General features: G+C 36.8%; 2 protein-coding genes across 3 annotated transcripts; one reads left to right on the forward strand and one right to left on the reverse strand.

The window, feature by feature from the left end:
- Window positions 1-10,311: 10,311 nt before the first annotated feature.
- Window positions 10,312-16,429, forward strand: LOC137718473 (calcium-transporting ATPase 1-like). 2 transcript variants are annotated; one of them, XM_068458031.1, is made up of 8 exons: window positions 10,312-10,615; window positions 10,714-10,926; window positions 11,899-11,953; window positions 12,076-14,027; window positions 14,431-14,589; window positions 15,109-15,280; window positions 15,391-15,689; window positions 15,830-16,429. In XM_068458031.1, exons 2-8 carry the CDS (start codon window positions 10,753-10,755, stop codon window positions 16,067-16,069), a joined length of 3,051 nt encoding a protein of 1,016 aa, XP_068314132.1. In that variant the 5' UTR covers window positions 10,312-10,615; window positions 10,714-10,752; the 3' UTR covers window positions 16,070-16,429. The 2 variants fall into 2 exon arrangements, with proteins under 2 accessions (XP_068314132.1, XP_068314131.1); XM_068458030.1 differs by having other exon boundaries at window positions 10,312-10,926.
- A 124-nt stretch (window positions 16,430-16,553) lies between these two features.
- Window positions 16,554-18,477, reverse strand: LOC137716931 (cyclin-D5-1-like). The gene is made up of 5 exons (XM_068456278.1): window positions 17,989-18,477; window positions 17,791-17,877; window positions 17,402-17,699; window positions 17,128-17,261; window positions 16,554-17,032 (listed from the first exon to the last, which is right to left on the reverse strand). The coding sequence occupies exons 1-5, from the start codon at window positions 18,475-18,477 to the stop codon at window positions 16,904-16,906; spliced, it is 1,137 nt and encodes a 378-aa protein (XP_068312379.1). The 3' UTR covers window positions 16,554-16,903.
- Between the last annotated feature and the right edge of the window lie 1,080 nt (window positions 18,478-19,557).

Consider the following 19,557-nt stretch of genomic DNA (forward strand, 5'->3'; position numbering starts at 1 on the left):
CAAAAAAAACTTGACCAAAAACACTAAACCAAGCTTATATACATAAAATTTCTGAATTATTCACTGCTTACATTGTTTAGCTAAAAGTATATTACTATTTTGGCTATGAATTATTTCATTTTAGTCAATGAGAAATCAATCAATATCTTTCTTAAGCTATCTTATATTATTAGGCCATCAAAACTCAAAATTCAATGACGTTTATGTCAAAGGAATAGCCACTCATATCATTCATCGAAATTGTAAGTTTTTGTTAAAGAAAAATTATTATTATTATTATTATTATTATTATTAAAGAGAAGAATGACGGTTCAAAATTATTGTATTAATCTAAGAAATGAGAGTTTTGAACTCGAAACATATGATCATAAATCCAACACCATGACCACTAAAATGTTAGACCACATTAAAGTTGTAATTAGGGTATACATCAATAACTAATGTTGGAATTTTGAAATTGTTTTTCTTTCCCACTAAGTTGGGTTTTATGTTACATGCCATCTTATAAACTAACACATGGTACTACCAATAACCACGTTCCCTCAATATTTTAAAAGTGAAAAGTAGCGTCCTTAATTATCGTTGCGCTGAAATATTGTAAAAGAGGATTATGTATATACTTTTAACTTGTATAAGTCCATGAACCTAGTTTTTGTCATTGATTCCATGTCCACTAAAAAAAAGGCTGGTTTGGATAATCCATTTCTACTTTTTAGCTTTTCTTCCATTTGCATGGATCAACTTCATTCCACTTTTCAATCCCAACCCTCCAAACATATTTTGAGCAATTTTGTGTACAATAAACACTTGTCACATGATATATATATATATATATATGTATATATATATTTACATGTTACAATATAAGTGAACGACAAAATTGATACATTATATTTCTATATCGAAAAATAGAATTGAGCATAAAATCTCCCAACCTTTTTAGTGTCATTTTAAATTGGTCTCAGTCTTTTTAAACATTCCAAACAAGTACTCAATCTATTGAAATGTCACATCTGTTAGACCCCAGTTAAATTTATGTTAAACAACTAGGTTTACATTGTCTAAAAAATCAATAAAAGGTTATGAAAACATGGCCTCCACCAACTAACAATTACCACCATTCCATCAGACCATCACCTCCAAATCCAACTCCACCCAAAAACTCAAGCTGCCAACATTCAAAAGAAGGTCTTGGGGTTTCGGTAGTTGTAGGTTGAGCTTGGAGGTGGCGAGACTTGATATTTCTCAATATTCATTTTTGTTTTTCATTTTATTTGTGAATTTGTTTATTTGTTTTGTCATCTTCACGTCTTTTTTAAGTTATTTTTTTTATTATTTTATTGTTCATGTAAGCTAAAAAGTGAGACTCATCGTCGCCACATAAATATTTAATAGAACAATTAATTGGAGCTTAATAGATGTGACATATCCAATAATTTGGTTAGGGCCGGCCCTAAGAATTTGGAGGCCTTATGCGAGCCTTCGAAGGGGGTCCTAGAGTTCTCTGACCTCCAACTCTTTGTACATTGATATGTATTAAAAAAAATTCGCTAAATACATGAAAATGTCAAATATCATTAAAACTTAATATCAAAAGGAGAAAGATATACAAACATTATTTACATATTACCCGTCTCGTGTTTTTACACTCAAATGCAACAATCAACATTCAACTCAATATTCTAAAACAACAAATTAACAGAGAAGCAACTGAAAACTCAAATTCCACTCATTACCCATATATTATATATTAATATAAACAAAGCATAGGCAATCAAGTAATCGATCAAATTTTCAGATTCACCAGAATAAAGAATCAAACCACATTAACCACTCTATTCCACCCATTACGACATTACCCTAAAATTGAATCCATAAACCCCTAAAAGATTGAATCTCTAAATCCCTAAAATATTTCAAGTCCTAAATCCATATAGTAATCCAGAAACCCCTAAAGGATTCAATCTCTAAATCCCTAAAATATTTCAAATCCTAAATCCCTAAAGGTAGCATGGATTCGAAAACCATAAGTCCATTTACAAACAAGCTTACAAATAAAATTACAGGAAAAAGATGAGGGTGGAGAGCTAGAGAAGCAGTGACCTGACTTGTAAGTAGGGAAAGGATATCGCCTTGCCAAGCTCTCCTGCTAGTCACCACCAAGTGGGACCGAAAAAGGAGTCCCTATCCAGTACGCCAGATTCCAATCATTTTTTTATTGTTACAATGTTAATATTATGTTCAGTAAATGAATGAACGTTCAGATTAACTGCATCTAACGGCTAGGAAAAATGCTAGAGCGAAGAGGATAGTAATTTCGTATATGTTTGTAAAACTATATTTACATGTGGGTGCGGAAAAAGAAAAAAAAATATTTTGTGAAAAAATATGTTATTGCCTATGATATTATTTTTTGATATTTTTATTGAATTTGAATTGAAAATTTTTGGGCCCCTCCGAAACGGGAGTCCTGAGCGGGTACCTACTTTTTGGCTACCCTGAAGGTCAGTCTTGAAGTTGAGTACTTGTTTGAAATGTTTAAAAAAGTTGAGATCAATTTAGAATAACACTAAAAGATTAGAAGTATATACACATATATTAATTGGAATGAAATAGTATGTTAATTATGAGTATCCTATATACTAAAAAATCACTAACAATAAAGAAGTTTTGAACAGATTTCATTTTTCTCAGAGAGCACGCGTGTGCATGAATCTGCCTCCCACTGATCTATTGGCAATGGTTTCCCATGCTAGGATGCGACTTTGTGTTTTGCTTTTGCATCTTCGGTTTCATCACTTGGATTGGATTAGATTTGATGTACCTGGATAAGGTGGACAGCAACGTACGATCGACCAATTTCCTGCTATTACACAATTTAGAAGATCATCATGCATCAACTCCAAAAAATTTTGAGTGTCTTGATAGTATCGTTCATAGCCTGTTATTAATTTTACGTGTTATAATTATACATGAGCAAAATACAAAATTTATACTTTAAATTATAACAAGTCGTATATAATTAATACAGATTGATTGGTATCAGGTGGTGGGATTATGGTCTTACGAAAAAATTCAACTGCATGCCCTAATTTCTCTATTATGAATTTTCACGCTCATTTTTTTTCTACTCCATCGCTTGTCTTTCCTTATTTTTATTTTTTATTTCTAAATTATTATTGTCAAAGTAAAAGAGGAGGGTTCAAACCATTTACAATAATTAAAGGAGAGGGTGTTTTGTACCCAAAACATATTGATATAAATTCAACATCTTTTTTCACTAGAACGTTGGATCACACGCACATTTTTTACTTGATGAACTGTAATATTGGAGTATTTTATTATATGCAAAATTGTAAAAGGAAGAACCAAGTGGAAACATAGAGAAATTGAATTGGTTTTGGACCTTTTTAGTTAAGTCTTCCATGGATGCTTAGGGTTATGCACGTGTAGTACTTTTGTTATATCCTCTGTCACACTTTCATGATCAAACGAGGAGGTCCTTCTCATCGTTACATAGTTCTATTGTATATAGTGGGTTAGCTTTGATATGACATCGGCAAAATAAAACAATTCATAAGAGTTTGAACGATCTTAGAATTTTTTATCACTAGTAAATTAATTTTGAGTTGAATGTTCACATTTTGGCACACACGTAAACTCTATCAATCTAACCGATTACAAAGAGATAAGAATATGAATTCTTCTAGTTTTTTTTTTTTTTTTAATAAAAAAAAAAAAAGGATGACCATTTGGTGGTGGAACCACGACAATCCACTATTTTAAGCGTTGGAAAGACTTACATAAGCATTTTAATTTCTTCTCACCACTATCACATGATTTACCAACGTCATAAATCGAACTTAAAACGAATCATATAAAATACAAGCATGAAATTTGCCTCAATCATTGAGCCGTTGGTGATGGTTTCTAGCTAATATATAAAGTGATATAATTTGTAGTGTGATTAGATTAGATATGGTGTGCACTCACGCGTGCATTGGAAACAAATGTACGTCCACACATTTTTGGATATGTAATTGTAAGATTGTTGGGTTTCCAAGTTGTTGTCTGCTTAGTGTTTTTGTTACTGTTCTATCTATTACGTGACGGTTTCATCTCAAATCTCTATGACATAATACATAGGTGCCTCTAAAAATGTTATATTTCTTTCGGTATATTTAAAAATTAATAAAATCGGGCCGTGGGCCTTGAGCTAGAATTTTGAAACCCATGTAATCAGAGTCCATGAGTGTTTGTACCCTTTTTATTTTGGGCCTCTTGGCCTCAATAGAAAAGCACCGTTTCAATGGCCCAAATCTTTGTTACTGCACTTTATCGTTGTGCTTTCATGTGGCGAGCCAAGAGGAATCGAGAAGCAGTGGGCGGTGATTCCGGCGAAGAGGCCACCGGAGATGTATACAGAAGATGGGAGCAGTGTTGTCTGAAAATACCATTCCGGTGTAAACAAATTTTCCTTTGAGCTAAATACCAAACCAATCTTCGTGTTTTTACCTCGTTAACCAATTTAGCAACCGTATTAAGATTATTTCGTAAATGCAGTTCATTAAGACCTATCCTAAATTTTCAACCATGGTGCAAAATTGGGAACTCATTCAAACGCTTTTACTAGTGCACAATAAAAACTACACAACCAATCTGTACAATTGAATATAAACCGTTAGTTCAATTAATTTAATAATTTTTATTCAATTTTGCATATTAATTTTGTTGTGCATTAGCCTAAAATAGTAATTACCAAGAGGACGCCCACCCCAATTGAGTGACATTTAAGCAAATCTTCTGCACCTAAAAATTTTTGTTATCTTTTTATGACCTATTTACTTAATTGATAATTTGCATCCATCAACCAGTGTTTTGAATGTAGAAGATTTGATCTCAGGCTATGGCGTCTATTTGGCAATTGGGGCTTTTTTCGGATGAGGATCTTCTTTGTAGGAATTTTAGAGATCCTTACATCTTAACCGTTCATAGTACATTATACGGTCAATTATCGTTAAATACTATTTGTGTTTAATTTTAAATAAAAAATTTAAATAATTTCTGACCACTCGATATAAGATAAATGACTACGATGTAAAGATTATTAAAATTTCCACAATTTGGATTTGAATAGTATCTTTTTTTTTTTTTTCTCATTAGTATGACATTTACAGGGCACATGCTGCACGACAATAATTTGAAAAGACGTGAACGACCACTCAGTGAATGGCATCTCCTCCACCAACTTTGGTTTTATCAACTTTATTCCTAATTTTTAAAGCCGGCCAGACAGGCATTCTGGAATCTCTTTCGAGAAGGTGTTCCTATAAAACGAAAAAAATGTTTATAACATTTCTGGTGTTATTCGTAACCCATGGACCCTCCATTTTAATTTTGACCATGGAGATAGATGGTACATTGGTGTGTGGGTGTAAAGTTATTAACTACTATAGTTTAATAGTATTCGTTTCATTGGTAAATGAAATATCTTAAGATTCAATTTCTGCAATGATAAGTTTTATACCAAATTATTAAGACAAACTCATTGTGTGGCTAAGTTTAAATCTCCGTTTTTTTTTTCTTTTTAATATATCAATGAATGGAAAAAATTGATAGGAAGACCTGAAGTGATAATTCCCTAAAGAAGAGTTGCTGACACACCCCGACCGAGATCGGAGCATGCTGGCCGTCACACGAAGGTGACGTAGCCATGTGCACGTGCGGAAGCTAATAAAGTAATAATAATAAAAGTATGAATAATTAAAAACTAGCATACAAAGTACTAAAACAAGTGCTAGTAAGTGAGATACAATTTCAGAGCAGGTCTATAGCAGCCCAAACGAAAACAACAACAGTAGTACGCCCGAAGGCGACCCTACAATGGGGAGTGTCTGTCAGAAACGCCGGAAAGCCCTCAGGGGAAACCACCGCAACGGCTAAGCAACTAGAACCTGGAGGGGCGCAAAACAAAAGCGTGAGTGGGCAAAAACAAAGCTTTCGAAAACCATTTATAAATACTTACTAACCCCTCACCGTAAAACCTGTATACTTCCCAGAAAGTAAACATATATACGTATGTATAAATATGCCAAACATGCTCAAGGGTATATCAATCATGCTCGATAATATGCCATGCCGAAATCTCATAACGATATGCAAGTGCCCAGGTATAAACATATCAATATCATGTAATCTGGCAGCCGGAGTCACCTAACGTGACCTGTACGGCTGCATCTAGAGCTCAAATCTCAATCTCAATATCTAAACCTGCCCACGAGTCGGAACCACCTAAAGTGGTCTGTACGACAGGCTTAGGTGTAAACAAGTGCTACGATCACGTGAAGACTGGGCGAATAATCGCGGGTCACCTACGAGTCGGAACCACCTAAAGTGGTCTGTACGACAGGCCTGTGCACCTACCTTGAATCCAAGGTGAGCATAAAGTGCGGGAGGTGAACATCACGTGAAGGACTGTGCCCTGGCCACGGGCGGGAGCACTAACACCGGGGGTGCAGGTTATGAGCTCTTAACTATCTCAAACCACTACTGAAATGAAAACATGCATACCTCTTACCTGTGCGTCCACAGCACCCAATATGCATATGTATATGTATGCCACTACTAATGCATGCAATGATGCATAAACAATAATAATAGGGTGCATGCCATAACGTAAATAACCCTTTTTAAACAATTTCTGGGAATATAAAAGTATATAGGTATATACGGAAAACAAAAGCCCACTCACTGGTATGTAGAAGGGTCGTAGCCCCCCTGCCTCGCGTGTGCACGCTCGTCCTCGGGGTACGTGTCACCTAAATGCGAAACAACTATAAAAACGTTAACTTTAAAGCACATAACCAACTTCTCGTAATAACTTCTCATACATTGCTCAAAATGGACAAATGAATATACCAACGTGCTCTACACAACCTCAGGATCACAACCATATTTTTAGAATAATTTTCCTCCGCCGCACGCGCCCCCACGCGCCGGCCAAGGCACGGACCTACGCGCCCCCCACGCGCGGCCACGTGCCATGCACACTGACGGTGTCAACTGACGCCGTCAGGAATATTCCGTTAAACTGACGGAATATTCCGTTAAACCTAACTGACGTCGTCACTGCCGTTAGGAATATTCCGTTAAACTTAACGGAATATTCTCCTTTCTTCTCCGATCTACCATCGCCGGACTCCGGCCACCGGGAAAACTGGGAAAGTTTAAAACTCACTATTCTCCGTCGTTTTTCATCCATTTTTCACGTATTTTATACCAAAATGAAGCCCTAAACCTCATCTACCACATTGGACTAGTTTTAGAGCCTAAAAACAACGGAACCAAACTTTTCAAAAACATGAAAATTTGGCCAAACTTACAGTTCTTGGTTCCGACGTCCAAATCCGTCCAACGATGCACTCCCAAGCTCCTTGGGACCTCACCAACACATCTACAAGCTTCAAAAGTCTAAAAGCTAACTAGATTAAATTTGCATGAACAGTACACAATTCGGACCACTTCGAAACAACGTGAAAATGGTAGCTTTCTTACCTGAAAATGGTACCACTAGACTCCTCTCAGCCTCACGAGCTTGATGGTGTACTTGGTTCCCTCGATCTGCTAAGGTTTGAGGGGTTTTGGGGTTTGTCCGTACAGTTTCAATGGAGAAGGGAGGAAGGGAGCACGGGAGACACAGAGAGAAGACAGAAGGAGAGAGAGAGAGACAGTGTTTGTGTGTGGGAGTGTGTGTGTGGTCCAACACATGCCACACCACACAAAACAACCCATAACGTGACAAAAACGAACTAGGGGCAAAGTCGTAATTTCACACATGCGTTTCGATATTTCCGGGACGGGATGTCATAGTTGCAAACAATCATCGATTAAAAAAAATATGGGTTTCAATTTCACATTGCAGACTCTCCGACCATTTAATGTAGACAGTACATATTAAAAAAACCTTTATGTTACATGAATGACTTTAACCAAGTTAAGAGTAGTATGCTCACCCTTATATATATCCAAATTCGAATCATCCTTAATTTAGACGAAATTGAAAACATTATGAAGAAAATGTTCCTTCCAAAATTTGAGTCACGTTTTAAACCATATAAATGACTTCAAAAAATTCTACTTTACATGAAGGTATTTTAAATTATACTACATAAAGAAATAGATAAAATAAAGTGACCAAACTTATATATGCAATTTTACCGAGAAACATCATAAGAATTAGAGTAATGTTAAGGAATTCACATTGTGTAAGGAGTAAATTGTAATAATGGTTTCTTAATTTTAACTCAATTGAAACAATGGTTCATCAACTAAAAATCCATTACCATTGGTCTCTCAATTCATCAAAATATGCAGCTATGATTCTTCAACTAAAAATTCTTAACTATTGGTCATTCGACTTTAATCCAACTGGAGAAATGATCCCTCAGTTTTAATCCAATTGGAGCAATGATCCCTCAACTCTAACTCAATTGTAGCAATGGTCTTTGCAACATAACTCATTTTGACAAAATTCTGACGTAGTTGACGAAAAGGACCATAGCTACACGTTTTGATGAGTTGAGGGACTCCAATTGTAGCAATGATCATTCAAATATAACTTATTTTGACAAAATTCTAACGAAGTTGACGAAAATGATTATGACTACATATTTTGATGAGTTGAGGAACCAATGATAAGAAATTTTTAGTTGAAGGACTATTGCTCAAATTTGATTAAAAATAAGGAACAATTGCTATAATTTACCCTTTATAAACGACACATAAACCATTCCTTAATAGAAATAAAACCCACAATATAAATAAGTTCCACCTAAGATGATTTAAGTGTGATTTACAAAAATGTGATATTACTAACATTTTCGAGCACGATTTCGTGGAAGTTGTGATTGCTTGTCCCAACCTCACCCATGTGCATGTGATCTCCATCTTGGCCCGTACAGTCAGGTCCCACTTGCGCTTCGTACCTATGACAAAATGGGATACAAAACACATGAACAAGAAAAGCATAAATAATAATTCTTTCCCAAAAACACAAAAACAGAAGAGAAAAAGTAACAAACAAAAATACTAATGGGCCCCGGCTTTAATAACATGCTGAGCTGCCATCACCTCATTGGCTCCCAATTCCCCATCAAAGCCGCCCCACATGAAACTGGATCCTCTCCGGATCTAAAGATCTTTTAAACCATTGAAATTTGATTCAACGATTACAAACAGAGAGTCCCTCTTAAGTTATAATAATTGTAACTGTTAGATCAAATTTCAATAATCCGGATGTATTGCTAAGTGGGCTCATATCTTTTTATATCCGGATCCACCCCACATGGCCGAAACCTTCTAATCAATTTTCACCGACCAAACACACGGCTTTAGAATATTGTTTACAGAAAATATTTACATTTTATTAAAATAATATTTTAAAATTATTTTTATAAATCGTTTAATCATACATATATATCTAATATACAAAAAATCCTGCTTCTATTTGTAATTAAACTCTCATTATTTTTTCTCTCCGTAAACTATATTCTATTAAAAAAAAAAAATTAGATAACCTACTTAAAGCATCTCTAAAAAAAATGACAAATTCAAAACATTAAATTTCAATTTGATGATTGACTTGACAATTTGACATATTATCAATATTTTTCTTCCACCCAATATACAAAAATTTATTATTTCATTTATGTTTTAAATAAAAATAATAAAAGTTGGACTGTTGTTTGTTTAAAAATAATACTTAAATATGCTATCATTTAAGATAAGAGAGCATTTTTGCTCATCATGCTCATCACCATATTTATCACTGTTAGATGAATTTGAATTTCGAGATTTGTGTAATGAAAAAGCACAAATATCAAAATTCAGGCTCATCTAACGATGATAAGTAGGGTGGTGAGCATACACCATACTAAATGATGGTGAGCAAAAATGCTCTCTTAAGATAAAACAAGTGGAGTACGTTTGAAAATAGCAAAAACCTCATTTGACGCCAGCATCAATTTGACATCTCCTTATTCATGTTAGTTTAATCTTCTTTTCTATATCAGCTTTAACATCTAAGTTGAATATGGTCTACCGACAAAAAGAAAATTAAAATAATCTACTAACGGTATCAATTTGACGATTATTTAATTTACACAAAAAAAAAAAAAAAAAGTTATATATTAAATTTCTGGAATTTCCCAAATTGACCGCTCCCTCTGTTTCCTAAACGCGGTAACTCTGACACCACGCGGCGAAGGCATTACTTTAATATTTTTACCCACTCTGTCACGCTTATCCCTCAACTACTATTCCATGCTATAATGGACCACTACCAGATTATGGTCGTTGAAATGTTGAAACGTTTCGTCCGAAATATTGATCGGAGATATTGAAACGTTTGAGGCCAGAGAGCTGCACAGTTCTACAGATTGGTCAACGCCCAGTCTCTCTCCGTCTTCAGCTTTCCGCCGTAGCCGAAAGCTGCAAGAACAGTAAGAGAGAGAGAGAGGGATTTGGAGGAGAATACCAAGTCAGATTCTGTGGCGGTCTGCGGCTGAATGTTATAGCACATCAGAGAGAAAAAGCCGAAAAGAAAAAGCGATTCCAGGTACTGTCGGTAAAAGCACTTTTGGTTCAGCTTGCGTTTGAGTCTTTGGTGGTGTGCTTGAATGAGTAAAGGTTAGGGCGGTTACTGTGTGTATAAAGGCTAGGGTTTCTGGTTTGCGGTGAAGCTGAGAAGTTGAGATGGAGAGCTATTTGAACGAGAACTTTGATGTGAAGGCGAAGAACTCGTCGGAGGAGGCGCTTCAGAGATGGAGGAAGCTGTGTGGATTTGTCAAGAATCGGAAACGGAGGTTCAGATTCACTGCTAATCTCCCCAAGCGTTTTGAAGCTGAGGCCATTCGACGATCCAATCAGGTATAAATCGGTTACTATTTTGGTTTCTCTCTCTTTTTTTTGTTCTGTTTGGCTCCTGAGAAAATTTCATTTTTGGAAAATTTGTGGTTCTTTTTGTTGATTAGTTGAGTGTGATCCAAGTGCTACACTTAATCTGGATTTCTAATTGATTAATGTTCGTTTTCTGCGTGCTTATAGATTTGCACTTCAGCTGGATTTTTAATTGATTAGTGTTCCGTTAATCTGGATTTCTAATTTGTTAGTGTTCGTTAATCTGGATTTCTAATTTATTAGTGTTCGTTTTCTAACAAATCAAAGTGTTGTATATAGAAAGTTGGGAAGATCATCTCTCAATCGAAATTCGATGATAGGCTAGCTAAGAAGGGAAAAAGTAAACTCGCTGTTGTTCGTAATTTGGGATTATGTGTTTCTGGTGCATGCTGAACTATCAATGCTGTTCCCAGATCCATTTCAGCTTGAAATAGCCATTTTGTTCTGTTTCATCTTGCTGAATGTCAAAACGAAAACCTTGGCCAAGTACATATTGTACTAGATTTGGTTGATGGTATATCAACTGTTCTATTCTGATAATCTGTAAAAGGACTTAAAAATTGATGCATTGCGTGGTATGAGAGTTTGTTCAAGGGGGATGCACGTGAACGTTGGGACTCGTGAATGATTATCAATTCAGAACCATGCACGGTAAATTTTTTAAGCAAACTCAACAGCTTTAAATGACCTTATGCTACATAAATGAGGATAAGTTCAATTCTGTGGTGAACCATAGTTGCTGTTTGATAGACTATGAAATTAAGGTATACCGTCTACCATAAAAAGAAATTGAGCAGATATATTTATACTTAATGGGGGTAGTAACCAGTAAAAAATATATTCATAAGCATACTTCATGTAGAAAATATATCTTTTGCTGTCTTATAAAAGAAAACTTTATTTCTTAGTGTGTTGTCCTTCGTTCTTCGGTTGAAATAACAGGAGAAGTTTAGAGTTGCAGTTTTGGTTTCACAAGCTGCGCTTCAGTTTATCCAAGGTTAGAATCTTAACCTACTCGGTTCTAAAGTTGTTTATACGGACGATAGTTTTTATATTTTACAAACAATGTTTCTATTTGTTTTATATGTTTATTTGGTTTTCAATCTTCAATGTGTGCAGGCTTAAGTTTGCCCAGTGATTATACCGTACCTGAGGAAGTCAAAGCTGCGGGTTTTCAAATTTGTGCTGATGAGGTGGGATCGATTGTTGATGGCCGTGATTTGAAAAAGCTGAAAAGTCATGGTGGTGTGGAGACTATCACAGACAAGCTTGGAACATCCAGTATCAATGGAATTTTTACTTCTGAGAAATTGCTTAATAAGAGAAAAGAAATATATGGGGTTAATAAATTCATTGAAAAACCGTCCCGTGGTTTTCTTGTTTATGTGTGGGAAGCCCTTCAGGACACTACCCTCATGATACTTGCATTTTGTGCGTTTGTATCTCTGCTTGTTGGGATAATGACAGAAGGTTGGCCAAAGGGTGCCCACGATGGACTTGGAATTGTTGCTAGCATTTTGCTTGTTGTGTTTGTCACTGCAACTAGTGATTATAAACAATCTCTACAGTTCAAGGATTTGGAGAAGGAGAAGAAAAAAATTACAGTTCAGGTTACTAGAGATGGATTCAGACAGAAGTTGTCCATTTACGATCTACTTCCTGGCGACATTGTTCATCTTTCTATTGGAGATCTGGTTCCAGCTGATGGACTTTTTGTTTCAGGGTTTTCTGTGCTGATAAATGAATCCAGTTTAACAGGAGAGAGTGAACCAGTTAATGTCAACACTACGAATCCTTTTCTCCTCTCTGGAACTAAAGTTCAGGATGGATCATGCAAGATGCTTGTAACTACTGTTGGAATGAGAACCCAGTGGGGTAAACTGATGGCTACTCTTAGTGAAGGAGGAGATGATGAAACCCCCTTGCAGGTCAAACTAAATGGTGTGGCAACCATCATTGGGAAAATAGGCCTGTTTTTTGCTGTTGTGACATTTTCTGTATTGGTTCAAGGATTGTTCAGCCGCAAGCTTCAACAAGGATCACACTTGATCTGGTCTGGAGATGAAGCATTGGAAATCTTGGAATATTTTGCTATAGCTGTTACAATTGTTGTCGTTGCTGTTCCAGAGGGTTTGCCTTTGGCTGTGACATTGAGTCTTGCTTTTGCTATGAAGAAGATGATGAACGATAAGGCACTAGTCAGGCATCTGGCTGCTTGTGAGACAATGGGATCAGCCACAACTATCTGCAGTGACAAAACTGGGACACTAACGACGAACCACATGACAGTTGTGAAAGCTTGCATTTGTGGTAAAATCAGAGATGTGGGAACCTCCAAGGAAGCTACTAACTTTGCTTCTATAGTTCCTGAATCTGGTTTGAGGCTTATACTGCAATCTATTTTTAACAACACTGGAGGAGAAGTTGTTAAAAACAAAGATGGCAAGACTGAGTTACTTGGAACACCCACTGAGACTGCTATTTTGGAATTTGGGATGTTGCTTGGTGGTGATTGCAAGGCAGAACGGGAAGCAACAAAAGTTGTTAAAGTTGAGCCCTTCAATTCTCATAAAAAGCGAATGGGTGTTGTTCTAGAGCTTCCTGAAGGTGGCTTCCGGGTGCACACTAAAGGTGCTTCTGAGATAATATTAGCTGCATGCGACAAATTCATGGGTCCAGATGGCAAGGTTGTTCACCTCGATAAAGCATCAATTGATCTTTTGAATGGCATCATTGAACGTTTTGCTAGTGAAGCCCTTAGAACTCTCTGCCTTGCATACATGGAGGTCGGCAATGAGTTCTCAGCTGAAAGTCCTATTCCCACCTCAGGGTACACATGTATAGGCATTGTGGGTATCAAAGATCCAGTTCGTCCTGGTGTCAAGGAGTCTGTTGCAATTTGTAGGTCTGCTGGTATTACAGTCAGAATGGTTACTGGAGACAACATAAACACTGCAAAAGCAATTGCAAGAGAATGTGGAATTTTGACCGATGGAGGTTTGGCAATTGAAGGCCCAGTGTTTCGTGAGATGAGTGAGGAGGAATTACAAAAACGTATTCCAAACCTTCAGGTAAAGTTTCTTATTTTTCTGAAAAGCCACTTGTGCAGAAACATGTTATCAAAATTTCACAATCCCGCCAGTGAGCTGTCTCAGAAACATTTAATTAAATGAATTTTACTTAACAAATTCCCTAGACTAGTAGACTGTTAAACCTGTTGAAATTCCTTATTCCCCTGTTACCATTATTGCACAGCTAATTATGGTAGATATGCAACTTCATGTCTTTAGTGGGAAGTAGAAATACAAACAGTGACATAGCACTAACCATATGAACGATAAATACATTTTTTCTTCACTTACGGGTGACGTGCACCTTTAACCATAAATAATAGAACAATTTTCTTGTCTAATTTTGCTGTTCCCTTCCACTTCAAGTGACTTGTCTAACGATGCAATTTGATGTTATGATCAGGTAATGGCTCGTTCTTCACCAATGGATAAGCATACCCTTGTGAGACACTTAAGGACCACTTTTCAAGAAGTTGTGGCTGTGACTGGTGATGGTACAAACGATGCTCCAGCACTTCATGAAGCTGATATAGGACTTGCAATGGGCATTGCTGGTACTGAGGTATTTACGAAGATGTTGCTTTTTTTTGTGTCTTAGTAAAAGCCTCCTCTCTCTGTCAAATCGTAAAGTCGCACATTTCCACAGTTGATTTTCCTGTCTTATAAATATAATATGCTAAAAGATGCAACTTTTTTACTTCTTAGGTAGTTGTTTCTAGAGAAAAGTTCAATCACTATTTTCTCTCTCGTCATGCCTGTAAATCTATTTTCTTGCGTTACAAACATTCAATTCCGGTAGATTTTGATTGGAAACTATAGTTGTACAATCAGAGTTGCATGATCTTATTACTAAATTTAGATATCAGAAGAATGCACAAGGGTTGCAAAGTGGTGGTGGTGGTGTTAAAGACTAAATTTTATGAGGTTACATTTGGATAATACAAGAAATAAGTGAATCATTTGCCCAAGGACGTCTCATTTACTCTCTTCTTCTTGTGCATGGATACCCTGATCCTTTATTTTTAGATGAGCTTGATCGTTTTTGATATTAAGGTAATTAAGAATGTGCTAATTATATCAGGTGGCAAAAGAAAGTGCTGACGTGATAATTCTGGATGATAACTTTTCTACAATTGTGACTGTGGCCAAATGGGGACGTTCAGTGTACTTGAACATCCAGAAATTTGTTCAGTTCCAGTTAACGGTTAATGTGGTTGCACTTATTGTCAACTTCTCTTCTGCCTGTTTAACTGGTAAGCAGACTGCGATGCATTTTCTCTCTTGATTAAGTTTCTTTTTTTTTTTTTCTCGTGAAAATATTTTATTGGCTAACTTTTTGTTTTGGGGTTGATAACGCTCATAGGAAATACTCCCCTTACTGCTGTTCAGCTTCTCTGGGTCAACATGATCATGGACACTCTAGGAGCCCTTGCATTAGCCACCGAGCCACCTACTGACGATTTAATGAAGAGAGCACCGGTTGGCAGGAAAGGAAACTTCATCACTAATGTGATGTGGAGAAATATCCTAGGGCAGTCTCTGTATCAGTTTGTGATAATATGGTTTCTACAGACCAGAGGAAAAGAAGCTTTTCAGCTTGTTGGCCCAGACTCGGATTTGATCTTGAACACCCTTATCTTCAACTCATTTGTGTTTTGTCAGGTAATTATGAATCATCGGGGGATGTGATTTAATCGTATTACAGTTGTTAATGAATGGAGTATTGGAAAAAGTAAAATTCAAATTCAGGAAATGACTACTCATCCACATACATTCATTTGAATGCTACTGTCTTCTTTCAGGTTTTCAATGAGATCACCTCGAGGGAAATGGAGAAGGTTAACGTCTTCAAAGGCATAATGCAGAACTACGTTTTCGTGACTGTACTCTCTGCCACTGTTATCTTTCAAATCATAATCGTCGAGTTCTTGGGTACATTTGCGAACACACATCCTCTAAGTTGGAAGCAATGGTTTGCCAGCGTTGCACTTGGGTTCCTCGGCATGCCGGTTTCAGCAATTCTGAAATTCATCCCTGTGTAACAAGACTGAAATCAACCGGAACTTGAACAGGTACTTCTCCACTTGCCTACCGATGGATGTTTTGTTATGGCATCATTTCAAAGATCATTCTTTTGACTCCGTAAACTCTGAAAAGCTCACAAATTCAAGGCTAAATGATAAACTCTCCCGCTTACAAAGTGATAGTTTTTGTAAACATGAATGCGTAGGACGCATTCCACCTGTTCGAACGTCTAACCATTTGTACTTTTACAAGGATTTAGTTTGTGCTAACAGGTTGAATGTTTTGCTTAATCGTGCTGTTCATTCCTAAATGCTGATCCTTCTCTTGTAATTGTTTGCGTTATTGTCGATAATTAAACCACCGATTGATGCATGCTGCATAAGAGACTGCTTGTACTATAGTTGGCCATGGAAATTTCCGGGCATATACCGGAAATTTTGCCTTAAAATTTACCATGGCATGCGACTCCAGCTCTTTCGTCGAGAAAACAAATTACATGATATGCCATGCAATCTTCTGGTATCTTCGCTCTCACCCAAACATCAGTCAAAGTTATGAATGGAGGTGTCACGTGATATGAGAGATACTAACACAAGAATTTACTCCAATTACAATCTTTAAGCCAATTACAGTTTTACCAAAGCTGTGAACAAGTAAGAACTGTACACTCTCAACCAATTACGGTTTTACCTAATTTGGTCACCTGTGATATTTACTATTACCAAAGTAATTCCACTCCGCTATCGAAATTTCTTTAGCAGAACAGAATCACAGTTCTCTGATGTAAATGCAACTCAAAAGAATTCTCTACAACATCCATCCATGGGGATCGAATCAAACGGAATCAGCGGTCAATCGGTTTTTACAGACTTCTCTGCTGGAACTGAAGAACTGACTGCAACATTTACCGGGATTGATCGGTCCTTTAGACTCATTAGCTCCTTCTCCTGCATCCGATTGTAGCATAAAAACACAGCTTCCTGCAACACAAAGGCCAATGAGTCCAAGATTAATCAAAATCCAGTCTTTAATCTACTTGATTAATCAACTAATGAGATCAAGTAAGAAAACTCACAATTTCCAGAAAATTCAAGTCAGGAACCGATTTTATCTTGACTTCCACTGCTTCCTTTGTTAACTTCTGATCCATTGCCATTAAGGTGGCGGCTGCTGCTACGGCGGACGGTCGATGATGCATTAAGTTAATCTCTGTAAAACATTAAGATTAGAGTTAATTAATAAATTATAATTAACCATCTAAATCAACCAACCGCAAATAAAGTAAAGATTAATTGAGTTAAGTGACTGATCAAACATAAAACATTGTTCATGAAAATTAACAGAAATACCTGTCATTCCAGAAAGGAGGTGTCCTTCAATCCGAGACTTCACATCTGATGCAGGTCCGTGGCATAACTTGAAGATCAAGTAACCGAGAAACGCAAAGGGTGTGATCAAACTCAGCCTCCAATCTAAGTGATCGAGAAACGCCAACTCCGTCGTCCCAACGAAATGACATGGAAAGGTGTAGTCTCCGACAGCGTATTGTGACAGTGGTGGAAGCTTCACGTCCAACTCCTCCATCTTTGCCGCCAACGACAGGCACACCACCGAAAGTAACCTTTTTGCAGATTTTGACTCTTCTTTCTGCAGAAAAAGAAAAAGAAAAAACCATAAAAATATAATCTTTAAAACCAGAACTGTTAATCAAATCAAAGTGTAAAGAACAAAATCCTACAGGGTCGGAACTCAGCGAATAGAATCGATCGAAATATGCAATGGCCAGATATGCTGTCAAGGGCTGAAACCCAAGTTCTGCACTTCTCTGAATTTCAAGAACACCCGATTAAATTCCCAATTTAACCTTCACAAATGTTGGTTCAAATGATCGATATTTCGAAAACAAGAAATGGGGTTTTGGAGTTCGGAGACTAACCTTGAGAACCCATTTGATGGATTCAGATCGAGCTTCCAAAACCCAGCTGGGAATGATCACATTTTCGTCTTTCTTGAACCCAAATTCCATCTCTCTGTTGATTAAGTTCTTCAGTTGCTCTTGTTCCAGTGCACTATCGGAGCAGTAGTTCGTGCTGATCAATGCGTTTTCATCTGCCATCTCTCCGTCCAAAAATGTTAGACTTTCGTGGCAACAAGCGTCCGGCGAGAAGGGATCGTAGTTATCACCACCGTCGACCTCCGTTGTTTCTTTCTTGGCAAGAAAGGTGCAGAAAATGTAGTAGAAAAAAGGAATCAAATAGTATGAATTGAGTGAGCCAACCCAGTACTGAAGCCAAAGACTTGGAGAGAGAAAATGGTTGACCAGCAAAGACTGAATACGACGGAATATATTTATAGTGAAAGTGGATGCAGAGATGTGACACCTTTTTGACGGTTGCAGGTTTAGCAGAGTAGTCTGTTCACTCATCTGTTCCTGCTTTGTGAGTACCGCAAGCTTGAACGCTAGGTGTTTGGGCATATGTTCGTGTGCGATTGATCCTAGCATCTCTTGTCCCTTCGGGGACATCCGGTAAAAAAGATCCTAGCATTTCTCATACTTATATGCTGCATCGTTTTTCCGAGAGCATATTTTGCTTCTACATCTCAAATTAACCGTCAAATTCTCCGGCTTCAAGTTTTCAACAGTCACTGAAAATACCCATATAATAAGGGCAACTCCACTCGTTCTAGGAGGACAAGGGCAAGGCAAGGTGATGTCAATCCAATGAAATTGCTCTTATAATAGTAATTGACTTGGTGCAGAACCACTGGTTTGAGAGAGAAAGAATAAGGGGAAGTGCGATTACTATTCACAAATATTTCTTTTTAATATTTTATGCCTTGTAAGTGTGTAACTAGCAAATTTGTTCTTAGAAAATAAAACTTTATATATAACCCTGAACTTTAATTTTAAATACAAAGTAAAACATGGTATTACAACAAGCATAATTAAAAATAAAAGGCAAATGAAGAAGATGATTGAACTTTATAAAGTTGTTAAGTGTGTTTAATTTTAACTGTGCTGTTAAAAAGCATTTGTACTTTTTAAGAATTTTTTGGAAGTTTTTTAGCTCTTTTTATCTTCAAATTAATTTAGGCAGTTGATTTACTAAATTTTGTTTGAATCAGATGCACTAGATTGTGCCACGATTGACAACCTTAAATTTTTTATTTTTTTTAATGTTGGAAATCCAACGGTTTGCAAGGATAAGGCAACGATCTCTAAGGGAGTAGGTTATGCACGTGGGTGGGCCCACTACTGCAATTAGGCAACTGCAAAGGCACAAGCCAAGACAATTCTTGCAAGGGCAACTGAAAGGGTACAAGCCCTTGGCCTAATTGCCCTCCATTTTTTGAACCGGTGGACCACCTTTTTTTGGGGCCAGGACAATTCAACCCAATTACCCTATCAATTAGACCATGAGTGGAAATGCTCTAACGGTGTTTCTGAATTTCGGTCTACATGGCATTTACACAACTCTTTTTCTCCGTGCAAACTTGAAATGTG

This window comes from Pyrus communis, chromosome 15 (genome assembly GCF_963583255.1).
Source record: "Pyrus communis chromosome 15, drPyrComm1.1, whole genome shotgun sequence".
NCBI lineage: Eukaryota > Viridiplantae > Streptophyta > Magnoliopsida > Rosales > Rosaceae > Pyrus > Pyrus communis.